This window comes from Lynx rufus, unplaced genomic scaffold (assembly GCF_022079265.1).
Source record: "Lynx rufus isolate CCGP_SWC_20201006 ecotype Redwood Valley unplaced genomic scaffold, mLynRuf1.p SCAF_3, whole genome shotgun sequence".
NCBI lineage: Eukaryota > Metazoa > Chordata > Mammalia > Carnivora > Felidae > Lynx > Lynx rufus.
Window position 1 is genome coordinate 117,276,870 of NW_025814845.1, and position 24,138 is coordinate 117,301,007.

The following is a 24,138-nucleotide window of genomic DNA, read 5'->3' on the forward strand; positions in this document are numbered from 1 at the left end:
CCGACGCGGGGCTCAAACTCATGGACCGTGAGATCGTGACCTGAGCCGAAGTCGGACACTTAACCGACTGAGCCACCCAGGTGCCCCTGATCTCCATATTTTTAAGTGTTCTGTAGTTTAGGGGGTTTTGTGGACATCTATTTCCCCATGTTATATGAAAAAGAAGTCCTATACATCTGTCATTTACTTCCTGTCAAGCAAGTCTCAGAGCCGTAGCAGGGGCTAGGACAAGGGCAGGCTGTTGTCTGAAAGCACAAAATAATAATTTTTTTTTTTTTTGAAGGAGTGAGTCTAGAAGGTAATAACTCACATTGGTATCTTTAGGCAGTGAGCTTTCTTGCACAGCTAAGGTTAGACAGCAGTCACTGGGGACCCACCTTGTGCGTGGTGGTTTTTGCACATGTGGGTGAGCGTGGGGGTGTGCACAGATCCCTGCACATGTTACCCCCGTGGTTGCGTCCATCCGATTTTGTCTCCAGATTAGAACTGTTTTGGATCAGGGAGATTTCCTGACTACATAATAATCTTCCTGTCAATATATTAAAGTCCAACTTTCAGCTCTTGCTTTTCATTCCTGAGATTTTTGAGCAGTCTGGAGATGCCTACCCATTTATGGAAGGAACATGGTGCGGCCCAGAGAACTCTAGCAAAAGGGTCAGGAACCTTAAGTTCTAGCCCTCACTCTGGTCCTCATTAACATTCTCCCTTGTCTCCTCCTTGTTTCAAACTAAAGGAATAAAAAAGAGGGGAAGAGAAAGTGAGGAGGCAAATGGACCACTTTCAATCTGGCCATAGTAAAGGGAGGGCTGTGTCTTCTCAGACATCAGCCCAGGCCCAGCGTGATGGGATCTTATTCTCAGGTCTACCTCTATTGTGTTCTCACATTCTGTTAATTAGCTGCTCTTCTCTCACATGTATTTATAGATATTGATGCCATTTCTAAAGCTCCGAATTATGTGGGTGATTTTATTTAGAGGTCTGAGACCGTTGGCTCCCACTAGATCTATAACATCAATGACAGCTGTGTTGTGTATACAGCTCTATAGCAACCAAAAGCAGCTGCCTGCCCATGAAAGCTGCCTCTGGCTTCTCCCCTGACTATTCAGTAAATGATCCCTAAGAACAAAGAAGGCAGGAACATTAGGGGGAGTCAGGAAGGGGGTGCTTAGGTTAAGGGGGCCATGACTATGATCAGACCTTCTGGATGTTCCCACAGGGAGAGGATGGGAATGTTTTCCACAACAAAAAGGTCTGAGAGCCTTGGGGAGTTGAATTTTTACCTCCCTCTGTGCCAGCCACCAGGCTCCCATCAGTTGGAGACTCAGGGAGGCACCCGCCCTGTGCAAGGTGCTGTGACCGCAAATCAATGAAGGGACATCTGCTCACGGTAAGTAGAGGGCCCCCTGGCCTTTGGTGGCATCACTGCCCCTTACTCTCACAGCCACGAATAATGAATCACAGTGAGCCCTGAGGGAGCTTATACCAAGAGTGTGTTGGAATAAGAGGCAGACTAATTTTCTGTTCTTGGGTCACTAAGGATCACGGAACAATTGTTCTAAATGTCTCATAAATACGAAACCTCTCTCAGTCCCCTGAGTCTCCCATCGGTGGATCCTCACGCTCTTCTGTGTATAGTAAGTATCCCAGAGTAAAACTAATTCACATTCTTCCCCACCATCTTTGTCCCCCAATCCCGTGCAATGTATGGCTCAACCACGGCAGGGAGACGAGAAGAGACACCAACGCTGGCTTAGAAGGAATTATGAGACCTATATGAGAACTAAACACGTTTCTGTACTTTTAAATAGCAGCTTAGCTCCACATACCCCAAATGTAGGCGTTCATAGACTTAAGAATCGGGGGGCAAAGCTGGCCTTACTTACTGGCTTATTACAAAGCCCTGATGAGTTTTACATTTTCCATTCTTCAGGGGACAGATGTGCTGCATGACTTCCCGAGACAAACGCCCACAAAGTGGAGCGTCTCTGTTTCTCCAGGAAAAGTGACAGTAAGCCCCGTAGTCACCCAGGGCTCCCTGGCACACGTGTGGCACTAGAGCAGTGCCCGGCAGCCTGTTTCGCTGGACAGCTCCACGCCGGTGAAGTGGGCACCAGGCTGTCAGGGCAACCTTCCCCTGAGAGCTGGAACAGGGGCAGGAGAGGCAATGGTCTGTGGGATACATGAGATAGAGAGGCAGGAAATAGCTCTAGCAGCTTTTAAAAAAAATTTTTTTTTAAATGTTTATTTTTGAGACAGTGCAAGAGACAGAGTGCAAGCAGCCAAAGGGGCAGACACAGAATCTGAAACAGGCTCCAGGCTCCGAGCTGTCAGCCCAGAGCCTGACACGGGGCTTGAACTCACAAACCATGAGATCATGACCTGAGCCAAAGTCGGACGCTTAACCGACTGAGCCACTCAGGCGCCCTGCTTTTTTTCTAGTTTGAACACCAACATGTTCCATATTAGGTGGTCTTATCTTGTGCAGTTTTGAAAACTAGGACCTTTGAAAAAAGAGGACTGTCATCTATCAGCTTCACAAAAAGCTGAATTAAATGGGTAACTCAATAAAAGCCTCCTAGAAAGTTTTTAATAGCTTTTAATGTACTGTATGAAGCCTTATTCCAACTGAGTTGAACTTGGGACTATGTGGTATTTTCTAACGGATCCCAGGATGTGTCCCACAGAACACATTTTTCCATGTGGGAAACCCTGGTCTGGCAGGAGTGTGGAAGCTGGAGGGATGGTTTCTAGATCCTGGGTAATAGCTCCCATCCCCCCCTCTGCCGTGTGACACACACAGATGTCAGCTTCATTACCGACAATAGGTGTCTGGGAAGATTAAAAGTGCAATAACCAAAGCATAGAGTTTAAAATGACTTCTAATGTGGCACAATCATTACTGTCACTAACAACCCCCTCAGAATATCTTCCTACCTACAAATTTGCTCTAGGAGTGGCCCCTAGAGCAAAGCCTCCAAGGCATTAGTATTTCCTGGCTACGGACACAGCAGTTGGCCATTTGGGTAGGAAATAGCTCCAGAAGGCCACACCACTTGCTCAATACAGTTTGGCTTTTGCCAGCAGATTCTGGCAGATTCATCTGGACCACCATGTATATGATCTACAGACTGGCCAGAAAGACCTCATGGGGAAGCAGAGTGAACTTCTATCTGTGACATCGTTCATTTTATAGTAAAAGCACACAGACTAATGTTCAGGAGGAAAAAAATAAATCCGTTGAATCTGTTTCTTGCTAGCAGGGAAATCCTAGATCTGCTGGAATCCATGGCTCCCGGGGGGGGGGGGGGGGCGCCCGGCCAGGTGGAGGGCTTCAGTGATTGGCTGAACTGCACTGGGCATGTCTGACCCTGGCTGCTCCTTCAAGGGGTGCATCAGGAATCTTGGATGGGCCAGAGGTTCAAAGGGACACTACGGAGCCTGGCAGTTTTGAGTAGGTGTTAACAGCAAAGAGGGGTGCCTCTCCTTTTTTACCTTCTGTTCTTACCTCCTCAGGCTGGCAGCTCTCACATTTTTTATTTCTTTAAAAAAAATTTTTTTAATGTTTATTTATTTTTGAGACAGAGAGAGACAGAGCATGAACGGGGGAGGGTCAGAGAGAGAAGGAGACACAGAATCTGAAACAGGCTCCAGGTTCTGAGCTGTCAGCACAGAGCCCGACGCAGGGCTCGAACTCACTGACCGTGAAATCATGACCTGAGCCGAAGTCGGCCGCTTAACCGACTGAGCCACCCAGGCGCCCCTCACATTTTTTTTTATTTCTTTAGCATTCCCTTGCTAATTCAAAGGAAGGGCTGTTAAAAATTCCTTAGAGAAGTATAAGTAAGGATAAAAAAACGATCTGGCCACCCCGGCCCATTGCGTGGTCCCCTGCTATAACCCCGCTTGGGATAAGCCGCCAGAGACGGCTCAGACAATAATGTTCGGTTCCTCTGAACACACTTCAGGCTCACTAAGCAGCCATTCTTCTGAACTGATCAAAATCTTTCAATCACTTCACTTAGAGGAACAGAGCTAAGAGGAAGACGGGTGTCCAGCACCCGGGAGAAATAAAAAAGTCATTAAAATGTCACTTTATATGTTTTGAAAACACAATCATGATTTAATGTTGAATGTCAATTTTTAAAATCCGTAGTGCCACCTCTGGAACTCAAGATGACGCAACGTGGTTAGGAAATAGGCATGACACAGACACAAGCATCTGGTTCCATTTTATTAAAAAACAAAACCAAACAAAATTTTGCAGTGAAATTTCCTGGAATTCACAATCCTTTTCAAATCTTTATAATTGTGGGGTTTTTTTTTCACCAGTACATAAGAACACAATTGCACGTATTTACATGATAGTTTTCTATATAACAAAAATAGCTGTGTTGTACGATTGTTTTCAACTATTGTCCTTAATATTTCATCACTAGCCCAGTATGAGACAAACTGTTTATGCTCTCCAAACACATAGATAATAGAATAAAGCAAAATAAAAGTCCGTGTCTCCCAACAGAAGACAAATCCCTTTAAAGACAGTTTTTAAAACTTATGTATTTCAAGAGAGATATAAAGTGCTCTGGAAGGAGTAAGGTGGGTGCCTGAGGTGGGACAGAAGGAAAGAGAAAGAGATTGATATCACCCTCCTCCCCCACCCCCTAACCCCTCCCCCCCACCCACCCCAAACAAATGATACCTACCGCCTTAACTAATCACTAAAATATACCTGTGACTTTATACAGAAGACGATGTTTGCGTAAAAGGGCTACATGATCCACTACTAAATTTCTCGGCAACTAAGAGCTAACCAAAATCCAAATTAAAAGTAACCCATGCAAATGACATCAGGAATAGTTTCTGTGATTTTTGAGTCATGTGGCAAATAAATCCACGAAACTGTCCCATGATCTGACAATGGAGGATGGGAGATAGCATGAAGGCACCACCACCTGTGTGGTCTGGCCAGAAAGACCTCATGGGGAAGCAAAGTAAAATTCTATCTGGGACATCATTCATTTTACAGTAAAAGCACACAAGTGCATGTGTACAGAGGAAAAATGAATCCATTGGATTTTTTTCTTGCCAGCAGGATGATACTAGACATTGGTGGTGCCATTTCTGAATATTTCATAATGGTAAATTCATTCTTTGAGGCAGATTTTTTTTTTTTCAGTGAAAATAATAATGTGTTATATACAAAGGGGTTAAAAGAAGTTGGGCGTTTTTCTTTTCACATTATTGAAATGGCAATTGCTGGGCATGGTCTGCAGTCTATTAAATTGGGTATCACATACATACCGCTTGGGAGACTCCCCTGGAAACTAGAATAATCATCCTCCCAGCTCATGAATATCGTAAAGAACAATTCCCATTATTTTTCAGGAAATGAATGGAATGTAACTTTTCACAAGTACAAAATTACTTCAAGTTTTCTAAATATAAGGGACATCCCACTATAAAAATAACAGTCCCTCCCTCCCCTCCCCTCCCCCCTACATCTCTTTCTAATTATAAAATGGTACAACCATTTCAGATTACTAATGTGAAAGCAGGAAGTAAATATATTATTATGTACATGTACAAAACACATCAGTATTTCACACCATTTACATTCATATGAAAGAAGTCTGTTTATTGATCTTCCTTTGTGATTTGACAAGAACAGAGTTGAAATAAGTTACAAAACCATCAGGCCCTTGCCTTAGAAGTCTGCACAAACATTCCAGCCAGAGGCATCTTCTTTGCAAACAGAGCTAACAATATGCTTCCACGCTTTGCAAAAGAAAGGGCTGCGGATGGTATCTTCTGTGGGGTTCTCCTTCAACTTTTCCAAGCTTGTGACATTCCTTCCTCTTTTGATAAATGTGGACCAAATTCTCAACTATTGAGGAGACTGTATGATGAAAGGCAAATACCTAGTTGTCGAGGAAATGGTGACCCTAGTCAAATTAGTTGGTTGAAAGAATAACGGCAATTATTCCAGCAGAGGGCACCCTGCCCCCTTGCAATAACATCCTACTGATGCCAACATACACCCAGGCTGCAAAGTCCTTTCGCTGACAGTCCTTCAACCGCTTGACTATCTATTCGTACAGGCGATAGTTTGGTATTTCCTTCAAAAGCGCGGGATACACTAATTAAGAAACTCTCCTACATGAAAATTCTTTGGCTATTTAAAATCTTCACATTCTCAAACAGAATATTCCGAGTTCCATAAAGCGCTAGTTTTGTCTAAAACTTTTTGAGGGAAAAGGGGACTAAACACCAGACTTTAAAGATGGTGTGGTACTAAGGCCACGATACGCTTTTTAGATTTCTGGATTTAGTAAGGTCAATCACCAGCCTGCAAGACAGAACCCCTTAAGGTTTCACAGTTCCGTCTGACTAGGCAACCCACCTTTGCTTTTCCTTATGAGAACGTTAGGAGAAAATTAAAGTAGTCAATGGAAGAACATGTGTCCATTTGGATGGTGATTGGTCTTTGGTTTACACAGCACACATGGTCCCCACATTTTCCCTGCTTCTCCAAGCCCTTCACTTCAGTAAGGATGACAAGACCACAGACATTCTGCCAAGCAGTGATTCTGGGTGACTTAAGGTGAGCTACCTTCTTTACAGAAGTTCTCTCTTGCTCTGTTCAGACCTGTGGACCTCTTGAGAGATTATATTCCTGCCTGATCATTATCAACACATATTTATCAGGTAGCCATTGAGCGAATGGCTCTGCAGTAAGTGCAAGGCATCAATAGTAGCATAAGGGTGAAAAGGTCTTTGATCACCGAGATTCCTAAAAAAGCCACTTGATTGAGGCATAGTTCACAGGGTGATAAAGAGAGATGTGAGTGACGTCATTGGATTTTTTGCAGAACAACCAAGTTTTGCAAGTAAAGGGCTTGATAATTAAGGATCTGTATCTAGGATCTGGAATCTAGGATCTTTAGTTTTGGGATAATTTAGTGCCATCAAAAGGGTCAAAGTGGAAGTGAGGCTACCAATCTGTGGGTCTTTACAAATTACTGTTCCTGTTACAAAGGGCCTGGGGTTGTGAGATGGGGAGACAAGCAGGCAAAGAGAAGAGGTAAGTGATGCTGAGAAACTCATTCCTGCTTCTCACAATTTATTTTTCAGGCAATCCCAACCTTCTTTGCAACCATGAGTGTTTAACTCATGAGTGTTAAACTCCTTAAAATACACACACACACACACACACACATCCCAAAACACCAGGTCAGCTCTAAACCTAGGGGATGAGCATGTACTTGGGAAGAGCACCCATGTTCATATCCTGCCACCCTCTTTCTCACTTTCTGCAGGCTAGTATTCCCACCTCCTTTTAAGTACCATCAATGACACGTCTGTGACACAGAGCACTGCACAAGGAACTTTTGTCCCTCACCTTGGGAGAATAGCCTCTTTGTTTCTTTTTCAGTCTTAAGGAAGAAGTGGCCTCTCAGATCACTTACGAAGAGGAAGTTCTTGTGCTAAGAAGCTGAATTAAGAAGCATGAATGGACATCAGATACAGCACGGCCCATACATTTTTCTAAGATGTCCAAATCTTGGGGGCCTGTGGTGAACTAGGAAGGTCACAAATGCTGAAGGTAGAAGATGGTAGATCTACGCAGCATTCTGGAATTGTGACTTTGCCATTATTTGCCTAGGAGACCTTTCTGGCAAGGAAGCCTGAAAAAAAAAGGCAACAGCTGTAGGTGGTCTGCAATTAAATTAATGATAAGAGAAGTGAAAACATGGCTAACTCCATTATGGAGGAAGTTAATTTGCCTTTATAGTAAACTGGTTTTCCTCATCAGAAGTGCAAATATAGACATTGCCACACAATAAAAAGAAGAAAAACACCAACAACAGTAACAACGGTAATCACAATAATGATGACTGTATAGATAGATCCAAAGCCACCGAGGTTTTTGTCCTGAAAGATGGGAACAGAATGTATGTAGGTGTGTATACAAGAAAGAGGCAGTCAGAGAAAGCCAGAGATAGATATAGATACAAACACACACACACACACACACACACACAAAAGAGAAAGAAATCTAAGTGAGAACATACAAAAAAATGTTACTGGAAGTTGCCTCAGGGGCCCTAGTACCACAGAGGGCTGGGTCCTTGCTTTAAAGAGGATGTGACTCTGTATCTCAGGTTTTTGGAAAGAGTTTTGATTTAATGAGATTTGTTTGTTTGCAGTCAAGGTGATGGATTCAACAGATAACTAGATGCTTTTTGTTTTTTATGCTCTGCAAGAATTTTCATCTAAACATAACTCATAAATAAGAAAGAATCTTATATTAGGCTCTCTGTCACCATTTTTTGGTTCTGAAGACAGGTCAGCTGCAAGAATGCCTGTACTGACTAAAGTAGCCACTGGGCACTGAACCCAGACACATGAACATTCAGAATGAGGGAAACGCTGAAAACAACACAAAACAAACAGAAAAACCTCTCTGGACAGAGATTTGCCTCCATGGTTACTATCGTGACTAGGTGATGTCAGAATAGGTAGGTAAGTCTTGCAACTAATCATATATATATTTTTTAAAGATTTTGTTTTTAAGTAATTTCTACACCCAGCGTGGGGCTCGAACTCACAACCCCGAGATCAAGAGTTGCATGCTCTACGGACTGAGCCAGCCAGGTGCCCCTCCACTATTCACTTTCTGCCTTCTCCCAACTCCCCGTCTTCCTGCCTCGGTGACAGAATTAATATTTCAGGGGTGACCAATCCCCAGAGACTAAATCAATGTTCGGATGCTGTATTCATGATCAGGGCTCAGTTCTTCTCAAAGGGCTCCGCCACACAGAAGAGGCAAGTCCTAGAGGTCAGTTTTTCTGAGGGAATGGAAATGCTACTTTTCTTGCCCACGGCCTTGGGGTGAGAGAGGACGCTGACTTCTGAGTTGAGAGGTGGCAGTTGTAAGCTGTCATGATTCACCCAATAGGGCTGGGTGGTCACAACCCCAAAGACTTCTTCTCAATAAGGCCACTCAGAGTCTATGTAACTTCCCACCTGCCCGCCCCCAAGTCCCCAGGGGGGCACTGGCACTGGGAAAAGACCTTCTGCCAATCAGGAGGCAGGAGAATGAGGGGGCTGAGGTGAAGCTGGAGGACTAGAGTCTGGAATTCTTCTCCGCTCCCGAGTGCCGCCTACCCCTCTGAGGGTTTGTCGTAGAAGTGACAGAGACAATTTTGTTGCAGCACCAAATCCACATGGTTTGTGTCACTTAAAAAAAAAAAACCCAAAAAACAACAACAAAAACGACTGGTCAGAGGAGTCACAGTGACAGTAACGGACATCAATGTGTGGTTAGAAAGGTCAAGCAGGAATTTCAAAAAGAGTGGCTTGAATATTTATGGATCACAAAACAAACAGATCTTTGGGCCTCTCATTAGGCAACTTGGGTGGAGTCTAGTTCTCTCTGGAGGTAATTAGGTTTTAACTTCTCTTCTTTGTGAGGGTCAGGGAATCTTGTGAGAATCCTGGAGCAGCTCTGCTCCAGACCACGGGCCAACTGTGGCTATTGGGACAGAGCTGGAGACGCGGCCAGTCCAAGGGGAGGCGTGCTTTGAGTGTAAAGCACATAATGCATTTAGAGGACTTAGTACCCAAAAGAATGTAAGGTATTTCATTAATACTTTTTACACGTTGGAACAAAAAGATTATATTATTAAAATGATTTTGACCTGTTCCTTTGTACTTTTTCAAACGTAGCCGGTAGAAAATGTAAAGTCTACATATGTGACTTGCATTATATTTCTATTGGATAGCGCTGGTCTGGACACTTGCTACAGAAAAATGCACATCTCTAAATACGCATAAAGTCTGCATATACTTGTAGAGGGCTCCAAGCTCAGAATTTCCTCTGCAGGGGAGGTGGTGAAGAAGCTATGGAAGGTTTTCATTTCTTTTAAACCCTTCTATGCTGGTTAAAAAAAAGAAAAATTTTTTTTTTTTTTTTAGACTACCAAAGCCACATGAAAATCCTCCAGAAACAAACCTTTGGTAAATGGAGAGCCTCCTAGGCTCAGGGATTTTGCAGCAGAACCTCCTTGGGGTAAAGTCACGAACCTCACGTTATCTACGTTATCTACGTTATCTACGCAGCATTCTATAGGGGCTGCTGCAGCCACAGCATACATATGCAACCAATTCCTGATTCCTGATTTACCCGGTCACTGGCAGGAAGAGACAACACTCCTCGCAGGGAGAATTATGCAATCCAAGAGGCATTTTCTCTCCTGGGCATGGAATACAATGTAGATCGTTCCTTTGCTGTTGAATTATCCTTCTAATTCCACTTGACTTAAGTTAATACCAAAAATGTGTTTCAGGCCGAGCTGAATGGAGGAGGATACACGATGCAGCTCTAGCCGGCCAAGAAAAAGCAACACTTTGAGATGAAGAATTCCATACCGAGAACTAGGATTTGAAGGTATCCAGAGATGACAAACTCTGACTAACAGCAGCTTTAACATAAGGCAAACCAAAACCACTCCTTGGACTTAAAACTTCAATCATTTAGCTATTCATTCTCAGCAATGCAGGAATGCTGAGTCCCAAAAGCCATTAGGGCAGGTTACGTGTCAAGTCAGTGCCTCCCTAACCTGAACGAAGTCAGCTATCTGTCATGGCCATCTCAAAAAACCAGATCCTCCTGGCAAAAAGCTCATTAGTGTTCTAAAGGCCAGAAGGAGCCTTGGGCATCACCGTGTTAAACTCCTTCATTTCACAGATGGAAAAGATGAGGCCCAATAAGCAGGTGGCTCATCTAGGACTCTTGACGCTCCATTCAGTGCTGTCTTCGTCCCTCCCTGCCTGCCTTCGCACACGGACACCAGATTTCATTACAGGAAGTGTTAGGCGCCCAGGAAGAGGTGACATTTCTGAAGGTGGTAATCACTTTCCTTGCCTTGCTGCCTACTTAGAGAGCATCAAATAGGAAATCGTTAAAGATGGTGAGACAAAAGCAACCAGTGGTCCCCCTGACATACACTCTATGTTTCAGCAGGCAGCAGGGATTTACGGCACAACCAAATTCCTGTTTTTGGATGAGTGTTTGTGTAATGAGGTGAGAAAGCCTCATCAAATACGTAAATAACTCAGTGAAGAAAGCTTCTTTCTTAGTAACCCACGCAGCCGCAGGCCTTCTTACAGAGGATGAGGTGACCTGTGATTGTCCAGGGAAAGCATTCACTCCCTTAGTCATCTATGCATATGGATAGTCGAAACGTATTACAAAATTGCCCACTGAAAAAATAGCACATCTCTGTCATAGTTACAAAAAAAGAATAAAAACATAAAGAGTTTAAAAACACCGGTGGGTTTTAGTATTGATTTGATACCTCTTTTCCTTTCCCACTTTGTCTCTCTCCATCAGGAGAAGCCTGGTTAGCAAATTCCCATGCTGTACTTTTTAGATCAAATGGTTTTTCAAGTGACGCGTCCCTCCTCAATTGGTATTTACATGTACTCAGGGAGCCCTGGAAAGCTACCTGCTAAGGATTCACCTGAACCCTTCCTTGAGGTCTGGCGAGGTGCAACAGAAGTGCGTTGGAATTAAGGTAAAGGCTAGGTGCTACTGCAACCCCCACTGTGTTGGACACTGGGCTCAAAGATGATTGGATCTCTTCTGAAGCCTCCGTCTCCTGCAGGAGCCACTTGTGGAGGTAACAAAAGACTGTTCTAGCCTCGGGGAGACCAATATAACAGACATTTTGCTTTGGGGAAGAGTATGTGGTATCTGGTCTTAACACTAGGCTTGCAGTTCCAGTTACAAGCGCTACAGTCATGAAGAATGGCGCTGCTGCCCTGAAGGGGACTTCTGAGTTTGGAGTTTCCTCCAAAGACTGTGAAATCCAGGCAGAATCAAGTGCCTCCCTAGAGCTTCCTTCGCATGTCACGTGGGCCGTTAACAGAGCCTGGTAAGTGGAAGCCAGCATGATGTAGATGAAAATAGCAAATAGTAGCCTCAGTGGATTCAGAGCTGAGGGTTGGGGTCTCTGGCGGCTAGGATTTTGAAGATCCACTTAAAAGAATTTGGATTCTTAATGAGAGCTGGCCTTAGACTGTTTCAGGGTGCTGAGGCACTTCCCAAAGCCATGCACACTTCATGCTGAGAGGTCAAGGCCATTAATCTCAGAGATGGCGTACGAACTGATCATAGCAGGAACTGGTGCTTCTAAACAGAACTCTCTACAAAAGCTGGAGGAAACTAAAGGAGTGGACATAACGTAAACTACACAAGTCTTAAAAAGAAACTGTCAAAGAAATCCCACAACATTCCAAAACCAGTAAAACAAGACCTGGAAAAAAATGGAAATGAAACTAAGAAGCCCTACATGTGTCCTTTCTGTGTGTTTTGGGAGCTCCTGAAGTGTGTGTCTGCAAGGACACGGGAGGAAAAATCAGCTTTCATCTTCCAAGCTGCCAAGGCCATGGGCTGTTGCACAGACGGAGAAACGGCATCCTGATTGACGTGACTTTGGATATTGCTCTCGTTACCATTCTTGAGTGGCGCACAGTGGAGCTACCAAGGTGTTCTGGAGGGGTGTCTGCCTGGTCCAAGTCTTGAGGCTCCTCCCTTCCTTCCCCTTGGGTCCTACCATCCCCTTGTTCTACGTCTATCATTTCAAGACTTCACCTCTTCGCAGTCTTGGTCAGTGGAAAGTTCTACATCAGACAGTCCAACTTCCATTGCCATAATCAGCGAGATGTCAGAATCACTGCTTACAGCTGGCTCCTGCTCGCCTGGGAGGAGAAAGCAGAGTTCATGGTGAACATGGAACTATGTTTTTGGATGCTGGTAAGTTGAATACAATTGTCTTTTTTTTTTTAATTAAAAAAAAATTTTTTTTAACGTATTTATTTTTGAGACAGAGAGAGACAGAGCATGAACGGGGGAGGGGCAGAGAGAGAGGGAGACACAGAATCGCAAGCAGGCTCCAGGCTCTGAGCCATCAGCCCAGAGCCCCACGCGGGGCTCGAACTCACGGACCGCGAGATCGTGACCTGAGCTGAAGTCGGACGCTTAACTGACTGAGCCACCCAGGCGCCCCTAAAATTTTTTTTTACATTGATTTATTTTTGATAGAGACAGAGCACAAGTTGGGGAGGGGCAGAGAGAGAAGAAGACACAGAATCTGAAGCAGGTTCCAGGCTCCGAGCTGTCAGCACAGAGCCCAATGCGGGGCTCGAACCCACAAACCATGAGATCATGACCTGAGCCCAAGTCGGATGCTTAACGGACTGAGCCACCCAGATGCCCCATGAATATGATTGTCTTTAATAGCATTTCCTTGATGGCCAAGAGAAGGCATTAGAAAAACTGGATCTTTTGTAAAAAAAAAAAAAAAAAAAAAAAAAAAAAAAAAAAAAAAAAAAAAAAATCTAGTTAGCGCCTCATCTTGCTTTATAGCCCCAAAAGCCCCAAATAAATTCTAAATAGGCCAAAAAGCTGAATGTAAAACAGAAACTAATATAGCTAGAAGAAGATATATCTTAAAAGTATATATCTAAGTAGAAAAATACCTAATATATTAAACTGGGCAAGAAATTCTATGTGGAAAAACATTTGAGCAGTTTATAGAATAGATTGATAAATATGCATAAAATTCAAAAAATATTAAAACCATGAAAAGTAAGATCAAAAGGCATAGATTGAGCTGGAAATACTTGTGAAAATTTCACAAAGAGCTGTATTTTCAACGTATAGAGAACTTTTAAATCAGTTAAAAAAAAAAAAAACTAACCAGAAAAATGGGCACAGGTTACTGTCACACAATTCACAGAGCAGTATAATATAAATGACCAATAAATACAGGGTAAAAATGGGCTACCCTTTTTTTGTTTATAAAATCTTCACTCTTTAAAAAAGGACAGTATTACACTGAGGCGGGTACTCTGATACAGTACCTGTAGAACTGTGACATTTTCATTTCCAGCACATATCGTAGAGAAATAATCAGAGATGCAAAAATATTCACTTAAGCAGTATTTATAGCAACAAAACATTGCAAGTAACAAAGTCCAACAATATAGAATATCTGAATAAACTGTGTTACTTCTAGAGGATAATCTTGTTGTAACAATTAAAGTGGCATTTCCGGGGCGCCTGGGTGGCTCAGTCGGTTAAGCGTCCGACTTCAGCTCAGGTCACGATCTCGCAGTCCATGAGTTCGAGCCCAGCGTCGGGCTCTGGGCTGATGGCTCAGAGCCTGGAGCCTGCTTGCGATTCTGTGTCTCCCTCTCTCTCTGTCCCTCCCCCGTTCATGCTCTGTCTCTCTCTGTCTCAAAAATAAATAAACATTAAAAAAATTAATAAAAAAAAGTGGCATTTCCAAGGAATTTGTAGTTACATAAGAAAACGCTCACATGCAAGCAAGTTCGGTGAACTGGTTCCCTTTGGGGTAGAAACTGAGAACAAACTGAGGGTTGATGGGGGTGGGAGGGAGGGGAGGGTGGGTGATGGGTATTGAGGAGGGCACCTGTTGGGATGAGCACTGGGTGTTGTATGAAAACCAATTTGACAATAAATTTCATATTTAGAAAAATTAAATAATAAATAAATAAAAGAGAAAATGCTCACAGTATTCTCTTAAGTGAAAACAGAAGTATTCAAAGCTTTATATGCAGTGAGGCTGAGAAAGTCAATGAGATGCAAGGAAGTCTAAAATGCTAGTAAGAGTTGTCTCAAATTTTGGGATTTATATTCGTTTCTTAAAAAAATTTTTTTTTCAGGGCACCTGGGTGGCTCAGTCGGTTAAGCGTCCAACAATGGCTCAGGTCATGATCTGGCAGTTTGTGAGTTCGAGCCCCATGTCGGGGTCTGTGCTGACAGCTCAGAGCCTGGAGCCTGCTTCTGTTTCTGTGTCTCCCTCTTTCTCTGCCCCTTCCCTGCTCATGCTCTGTCTCTCTCTTTCTCAAAAATAATGAACATTTAAAAAAAAATTTGTTTTCTGTTTTACTTCCAAACATTCTACAATGAAGAAATATCATTCATTCGCTTAAGACATAATGAGTCTCCACTATGTGCGGAGGATTTTGCTAGATGCTAGGGACATAGGTAAGAGCAAGACAGTTCCTGTCTTCAAGGAGCTTACTTTCTAGTATGCTGGCACACCATTAGATAGCCACTCACAACACAGCGAGATACATATGAAACTGGACGATGCACCTGGTGTTCTATGAGCAGGGGAGATGGCTATGTAACCAATTGCTGAGTCAAAGAAGGATTCCCGTCGGGTGTGACATCTAAATTGAGTCCTAACTCAAATTTTAGCCAGATGAATGGGAGGGAAGCATCTTTCAAGCATTAGCAATAGCATGTATAGATAGATATGTCTGAACATGAGGGGAGGCCTTGTACAGATGGACATCAGATCGTATTTAAATATGACTAATGCAAGGTCAAGCTAGGGAGTCTGAGGGAAGGCTGGGGTGCTCAACTGCATAAAAGGCAGCCTTAAAACCAAAACATCTTGCGTGTCCCATTAATTACCCCGCTGAAGAAACACACAATTAGAAGACCAACAAAATGCCTAGTACTGAAGAAGCTGATGGTTATAATACTTTTGCTCTGATAAACACTGGTGTAATTTACTTCACGTTGAGGTATAATTAAGGAGAATATATGAGTTTTACGCAGGACAGTGAATTCTTTAAGATGTTTAAAAGGAGACAAACAGAACTGACAAAGGGTTACGGAGTTAAGAACAGGTTTGAGAGAAACAGGCTCTTTTCACAGGGACGTATCCATCTAAAGACTGAGCTCTAATATGTTTCCTAGGCCCAGACATGCATGAGGTTCACAGAATTGTAGACAGATCAATGGCTAGAATAAAACTTAGGAAGCAGTTGTCGGAAGATAAAAGCATTTAGTATTTGAAAATGGGGCACTCAACAAGTATTCAATAAAACTAGTGATTTAGAAACAGGCACAATTAGATCCCTGCCTCACACTTCACAACAAAATACATTCGAGGCTGGCTAAATACCTGTATCTATGCTAATATTTATATCTACATCTGTACTACATCTATATCTATACCTCTAGCCCACATTTAGTTGCATGTATGTACTTCCTTCCCATTTATCCTCTTCTCCAGAGCCACCCAGGGCTTATTGATCTCCGATTTGGGGGGGAATTCTTTGCTGCAAATTGGGATGGCTCTCCCTTCCCTCATGGCTGCTTTTGCCCTTGTTTTCTGAGCAGGGCCACGGCTTGCTGTGGTGCAGGCTATGCTCGGTACCACTCCAGAGGAAGCCTTTACTTTGGAGTCTGAGTGAGTGGTGGCCGCTGGATTGGGACAGTGCACAACCTGTACAGCTGCACACAGGAGCTCGCTCTGTTTCTCAGATCCACTAAGTCGTTGGCCCTTTGTGCATTGTTTCCAGTTGCTCGGATCTTGATATTGTCTCTTTTTGCCTTTTCCCTGTGTTGGCCTGCCCCTTACAAGATCCCTTTGCTGTACTTTTTGTGGGGTTTTAGGAGAGGTGGAAGTAGTTTCAGGAGCTCAAACTACTCTTTTCACTCAGCGCTCTCCTAAAGCATCACTTTTGCAATGAGAAATATATTTAATTAAAATTATATTCATGAGAACTGGGAATCTACCTTACTTTACGAGACTATTTTCTGGTCTCAGCTATTGTAACTACGAGTGTTACTTTGTCTAGGTCACTTTCTCCACTAGGGCTAAAGTTTAGTTGTCTATGAGTTTGGACTGGGTACTTCAGAGTCCTTTCTAGTTGTTCCAGATTATGTACATATACATGTTGATGCCAATTAGCACAGTGCCTCCTACATGGTGGCTTCTCAATAAATATTTACCAGAATTACCACGGAGGAACAAAGTTTTAAGTCTCTTTTTTTCATAACCCTTTTAATTTTTGTTTTTTTTATTTTGAACACTTTTTCTTAATAAAAAAAAGGTCTATTTGTTGTATATTTAGTATGAATATATCCTAAATGGGAGAATTCATTACTTTGTGGTATAATGAAAGCTGAACTATTCTTATTCCTGGAGATAAAAAATGAGGGTTATATTATAAAGATATAATCTCTCTCCTCCTCACCCTTTTTCTTCTTCTTCTTTTTTTTTTTTTTTTTTGTAATGGTCCATGAACCAGTTCAGCTCATGAGAAGCCAAAATTTTCAGCTCACAATTAAACTGTACGTCAACCAAGGAGCTCATCATCAAGTGATTTTATGACTTTCATAAATATCTAGTAAAAAAAAAAGGGGGCAGCTCAGATGAAGGGCTGATTTAGTCAGAGATCTAGAAAGACAGCTCCATGTACCTGCAGTGGCAGCCTCTCACCTTCACTCCTGGCTTTTTCAAGCTACCAGCCTCAGCAGATATTCTGGACTCATTATCACTGTGGTGTTTTCTAAATTGGAACTTGTGAATTGAAAAAAAGAAGGGCCATGGGGACTGATATAACGATGGCTGCTGAGTTCATGATGCTATTTTGGAAACTTGACCATCCTGCACAGCTCCAAGCAAAGAGGAATTCAGATCAATGAAATCATATATTTTCCTAAAAGTGGTTCAATTTTTATGATGGAGCATTGCACCAACCATATCATCTAATCATTTTCCGTGTCAAAACTTTAAAAACACGATCTGAAGACATTTGAAGTTATTTTTTTCACTCTATCCTGTGTTTTTCATTGAACTTAGTTTGTTCAATAATTAAAAAAAAATTAATGTTTATTTTTGAGAGAGAGTGAGAGAGACAGCAAGTGCATGAGCAAGTGGGGGAGGGGCAGAGAGAGAGGGAGACACAGAACCTGAAGCAGGTTCCTGGCTCTGAGCTGTCAGCACAGAACCCAACGCGGGGCTCAAACCCACGAAGTGAGATCATGACCGGAGCCGAAACTGGTCACCTAACCAACTGAGCCACCCAGGTACCCCTTCCGTAATTTTTAGAAACTTTATCTTTTAATTAAGGCACATGCTTTACTTTGAGGCCAAAAGAACACAAATGAAAACACTGTCATTAAAACATTTAGAAGGTTCTCTGTAGGTGGTACTAATTGGGGAGTGTAAAGTAGCTATTAACAATATAAATGTTCACTGAATGATACCTTCTTCCCTGCAAAAGCTGATCTAAAAGGACTGCAGAAATAATATCGGCCTTTACTGAATTCTCATAATAACACTTTGATGTGGGTTCATTATTCCTGTTTTACAGATGAAAAAAATATACTCTCAGTCCATTGGACGCAGTAGTATAATACCTACTTGACATACTCTCTTCTCTTGGGTTCACGCACTGTAAAGACATTGAGAGAACTGAAACAGAATGATAGGAATCCATTTAATATTTTGAAAGATCTTGCTGTTCAGTGAAGAATAGATTAGTAGCACAAAGTAGCACAAAGGGTGGAGGGAATCTGGAGGAAATGATTGCAGCAAAAACAGAGGAAATGTGGCTTGGTGCGGCAGCAGTGAGTGGAGATAAGGGGACAAACTGAAGAAATAGTTTAGAAGGGGGATGTATAGAAAGGTGGTGGGCTGGACAAGGGCAGCAAGAGAGGAGAAAGTAGAGGACAGTCCCCATATTTCTTGAGCAATATAGGTACCATTTACTCAGTTGGAGAAACTGGAAGACAAACTGGTGGGGAGAGATCAAGAGTTCAGCTTTGCATGCGCCATGTTTGAGATGCCCGGAAGACGTGCAAAGGAGATGTGCAGTCAGCAGTTAGATACAGGAGTCTGGAGGACAATAAATGAAGTGAGAGGCTTCAGCATAGAGAAGAGATCTGAAACCATGAGAGTAGATGAAAAGGAATCTTTTCTAGGAAAAGATTAAAGAGTAAGAAAATAACACCAGGGACAGAGTTCCCCGGAACACTGAAACATACTGCCAAAGACTCCCAACTCATGCCTCTGACATGACTTGTTTGGCCTGCCCCATGTTTTTTGTTTTTGTTTTGTTTTGCTTTGTTTTTTTAGAGCATGAATTAATTACCGATATTTAAAAGTCAGGGTATTTTACATACAGATTTACATTTTAAATTTATCTTGGAAAAGAAAATATCTGGCAATATATGCCCAATTCCCAGAATGAAATCATCGAGGGGAACGGAGTAAGGGCTGCCCCGCTAGGTTCAAGGCAAAGAGGCTCTGGGTCCCCACAGTTGTTGAAGAGTTTGCTCCCTTGGTTCATGTTACTTGGCCTGTGTATTTATTGAAGTTTAAAACCTCATAATTAAAGGGAGGGCAGAAGAACAGTAGAGGAGGGTGAGCCCCCCAAAAGCCTGAAAATGGCCAGAGAATACTGTATCATTGATTCATTTCCTCCTTTTCTTTTAAATATATTCTGCATTACCTCCTTTAAAGGCATTGACTCACAATTAACAATCCGTGCCCAAGGAAACGAGCTACTGAGTATTACTGACTTGGCTGGGTGGATTTTAAGACTAATTCTGTCATCTAATTCGTAGTCTTGAATGTCTTTATCACAGCATTAAAGAGCATAGGATGAGATGGTGGGCAGAAAATACTCCATTTTAAACGGAGCTTTGTAACCTATTTTCTTGATCCATAACTACCGCTTTCATACATTTCCACATTTAATTCTAAGTAAAATCCATCAGTAGCCTTGAGGTTAACCAAAAAATTCTTAGTGTTGGGATTTATTAATTCTATTTGGTCCATAAATTGTTAATATCCTTGGTTTATCTCTTTCTTCTTTAATATATAAAAAATTACCTAAAGACTCACGGTTTCCCTTTGTGAAATGTGTACTGTGGTTGCAGTTCTGCTGTGGATTTGATACGAGCGTGTATAAAGTGTGTCCGGATGACTGTTCTAGTTCCTTCCAACCTGAGAATATAAGACCCTGAGACCTGCCTTGTCTGGTATTAGGCATACCTGGCCTGTCCCTATCACTTCAGGCCTCTGTCACTGCCAACACTCCCATTCAGGGCATCTGGGTGGCTCAGTGGGTTAAGCATCTGACTCTCGATTTCAGCTCATGTTCATGATCTCAGTCAGTGAGTTTGAGTCCACACTGTCAGTACAGAGCCTGCTTGGGATTCTCTGTCTCCCTCTCTCTCTGCCCTTCCCCTGCTTGTGCTCTCTTTTTCTTAAAATAAATAAACTTAAAAAAAAAAACCCCACACAACCCCCTCCACAAACAAACAAACAAACAAACAAACAAACAAACAAAATTTCCATTTCAGAATCCCACCATGTTCCTTCAGAAACAGGAGGCACTCAGCAGAGTCTGTAGCATTGAAACTGAATTGAAGTTCCCCTCTGGCTATGCAGGGCTTAAGTTTTGTATTTTATTAGCTAATAACAATTCTAATGCTTATTGAGTACTTAGTACATGCCAGGGATTATGCTAAGTATTAAAACAGATTACCTAATTTAATATTCAAAATCAACCTATGACATAGTATTATTTCTATTTTCAGGTAATAAAACTAAAGCCCAGGAAGGTTAAAATCCTCCTGAGATTACACTGAAAGTAAGAGTCGGAACTAGAATTTGAACCTAGATCTGATTCCAGAGCCCATGAACTTGACCATATCTATACTTCAGAAGTAAGAGTCTTAACCTGAGGATTAGTGGACTTGTGGAGGAATTCAGGTACCTAAAGTTACATACACACTTACATGGTTATACGCATACATATATTTTTCTGGTAAGAGGATTGCTCTCACTAGATTCTTACAGAAACCACAAAAAGGCTAAGAACCATTCACCGCAGAGATTTTGCATCGTGGGTGAGCTGGAGAAGAGTGGTCTGGCTTTCTTTTCAATGGTTTATGTTTCAATGACTATGTGTTCTATTAACTTGACATGACACTTTTCATGTGAAGTCACTACTTTCCTACTTAGTTGTTTCTTTATGATGGTTATTCAAAGCTAAAGCAGAAAATTATCCTTCCCAGAATCAGGTTTGATATTTACTGCGTGTCTTCTGAAAGAAGGCATAGAGCAGTAGCAGGCTGGAATAAGTCCTTCTCTGTTAAGAATTAACAAACATTGCCCTCAGAATAAGTGTTCTCTGTGTTGGGAGAAAATAAGGTAGTGATGAATATAATTCCCCAGGTGTCCTGATTCTCCAGGAGGTTTGGTGTTCACAAGCTGGGAGCTGCTCTGCATCACATAAAAGCTTATTTTTTCCCATGTACTTGAAAAATAAGGTTTCAAGGAAAAAATGGCACCCTTCTGTCCACTGGTACCAATGCTTATATTCCTGAAAATAAGACATAATTTCCAATCACTCCTGTATTATGCAAGAGAACCATAGGGGAGATAGTCAGCCAGACTGGCTGACTTACATTATCTTTCCATCTCTTCTCAGAATCAAGGTTTCTTAGGGCAGGACTGGGGCACTGCCTACATATTCCCTATCATAATCTTAGTGGGCAAGTTAATCTGACTTCAAATGCAGAGTGTTTTCAATAAGGAAATGTGTTCTTTTTGTATGAGTTCCTTGCTTTATCTCTGGCCTAACAAGAATTTCTGAGGAGATAAACTTCTGATTTGGCTTAAATCTTCCCTCGTAGGAGGGGCTTCTATTGTGAGAATGGCCGGCCTGAGGGTCAGTTTCTTCAGAGGCTGTGCAGTATTAATAACAACAGCTAGAATGTACTGACTTCTTCCTACGTGCCGGGCATTGTGCTAAGCAATTACATGTTACATATGTCATCTTCACAATGACATTCTGAAGTAGGTGTATGATTATCCCAAAGGCTGCTACACATTTTATAGGTGAAGTCAATTTGTCCAAAGTCAAGTACACAGAGGGGGCAGAAACGGAATCCCTATCCAAGCCAGTGATACTGACAATCATGCCATTCTGGAATGACAGATCTGCCATATTTTCATGTGGCTGCTAAGCTGTGCTCATAGACAACGCTTGACCACCTTTGGGAACTAAGCATTCCAAGGCTACAATACAAATTCATCCATCTGGCTAAGTGACTTCTAAATCATTCAGATATAACTGGCACTTTTGCCTTTTTAAGTTCTGGCTCCATAATGATAAATATACACGTGATGAGATCAATTCAGGAAAATTCCTTCTTCCCTTTCAGATGGGAAAGTTTAAAGCATTATTTCTACGTGGGCTTGGTGGAGAATTCCCTGGAAGCTTGTATATTAAGTAAGATCAGATCGTTATGATTTCACTTTGCTTTTTATCTTTTTTTTTAAGTTTATTTATTTTGAAAGAGAGCGAGAATCTTCAAGCAGGCTCCCCAACACCAGCGTGGGAGCCCAACATGGGAGCCTGAACTCATGAGATCATGACCTGAGCCAAAGTCAGATGCCGAACCCGCGTAACCAACTGAGTCACCCAGGCTCCCCCGCTGTTATCTCTTCATCATTGGTCTTCTTTCCCTGTGACACTTCACCCAGGAGGGCAAAGATTTCCTCCAATTCCTCAAACTTCTTACTGATTGCATTAACAGTTCATTGGGTAATTCCTTACTAAGTGCCAAAAGAAGGGACAATGTAACTTTTGCATCAGTTTTATATTGGTTTGTGCAGGAAAGGATGCAAAATCTAGTGAACATTTATGTAGTTAACATTTATGTTGTTACAATCTGCAATTAGTACCACCTACAGAAAACCTTAAGCACTAAGCTTAAGGAGGTTTCAAGGAAAAATGTTGGACGCTGAATCCCCTTCATAAGGATTGTTTTGACTATTTAAGGCCCTTTAAAATTCTATTTGAATTTTAAGACTGTTTTTCTATTTCTGCAAAAAACAAAACAAAACAAAACACCATTGAGACTTTGATAGGAACAGCATTGGATGTGCAGATTACTTTGAGTGGTATGAACATTTTACAATATTTAGTCTTCTAATTCATGGCTATGGGATATTTTTCCATTATTTGGTATCTTTAAAATTTCTTTTGGCAATGTTTTATACTTTTCAGTATACACATCTTTCATCTCCTTACATTTATTCCCAAATATCTTATTCTTTTTGGTGTTACTGTAAATTAGATCATTTTCTTAATTTCCTTTTCAGATTATCCACTGTTAGTGTAGAAAAGCAATTGTTTTTTTGTGTGCTGATTTTATATCTTGCAAATTTGCTGAATTCGTTGTTTAATGCTAACAGGGCTTAACCAACTGAGCCACCCAGGTGCCTCAAATCTTTGGAATTTTCTATATATTCGATCATATTATATGCAAACATAGATACTCAACTTCTTTCCTTCCAGTGTGGATGCCTTCTATCTCTTTTTCTTGCCTAACTGCTCTGGCCTGGACCCTGCAGTACTATGTTAAATAGAAGTGGTGAAAGTAAGCATTCTTGCCTTGTTCCTGATCTTAGAGAAAAAGCTTTCAGTTTTTCACTATTATGATGTTAACTGTGGGTTTGTCATATGTGGGTTTTAATATGCTGAGGTAATTTCCTTCTATTTCTAGTTTGTTGAGTGTTTTTATCATGAAAGTGTGTAGCATTCTGTCAAGTGCTTTTTCTGTGTCAAGATGGTCCTTTATTTTTATCCTTTGTTCTATTAATGTGGTATACCACATGTTGAAATCTATGACACATTTTAAGTTAAATTTATATATGGTGCAAGGTAAAGCTTGGTGTTCATTTTTCCCCAAGATTTTTGTGACCAATTTCTTGCACTATATTCCCTTTTTTTTAAAAAAATTAATGTTTATTTATTTTTGAGAGAGGAAGAGAGAGAGAGAGAGAGAGAGAGAGAGCGCGCACAAGTGGGGGGAGAGGCAGATAGAGGGGGAGACACAGAATATGAAGCAAGCTCCAGGCTCTGAGCTGTCAGCACAGAGCCCGATGCGGGGCTCAATGCGGGGCTCCAACTCAACAATCCTGAGATCATAACCTGAGCCGCAGTCAGTCAGATGCTCAACTGACTGAGCCACCCAGGCGCCCCCATTCCCTTATTTTTAAATATCTATATTGACTTCCATTTTCCTGACTGGTCTCACTAAAGACAGGCTGTACTAAAACTGAGGAGGAATTTGAACGCATGGCTAAAGTGACCTTCTTTTAATATATGTGGATTTTTTTATGGTGTGCATAAGAATACTTGCTTAGATAAATTGCTGGAAAATAAACGATCTGTTTCTTCAATAAAGTAATGATAATAATACTTTTTCTTGCAGCCTGC

General features: G+C 41.8%; 1 protein-coding gene across 1 annotated transcript in view; it reads right to left on the reverse strand.

Annotated features, from left to right (window-relative positions):
* Window positions 1–9,653: 9,653 nt before the first annotated feature.
* RNF150 (ring finger protein 150) overlaps window positions 9,654–24,138 on the reverse strand; it is a 254,841-nt gene continuing 240,356 nt past the window's right edge. The window contains exon 7 of the mRNA XM_047091945.1: window positions 9,654–12,765. Within this exon, the coding sequence (XP_046947901.1) occupies window positions 12,647–12,765 (119 nt within the window). The 3' untranslated portion in view covers window positions 9,654–12,646. The remainder of the gene's footprint in view (window positions 12,766–24,138) is intronic.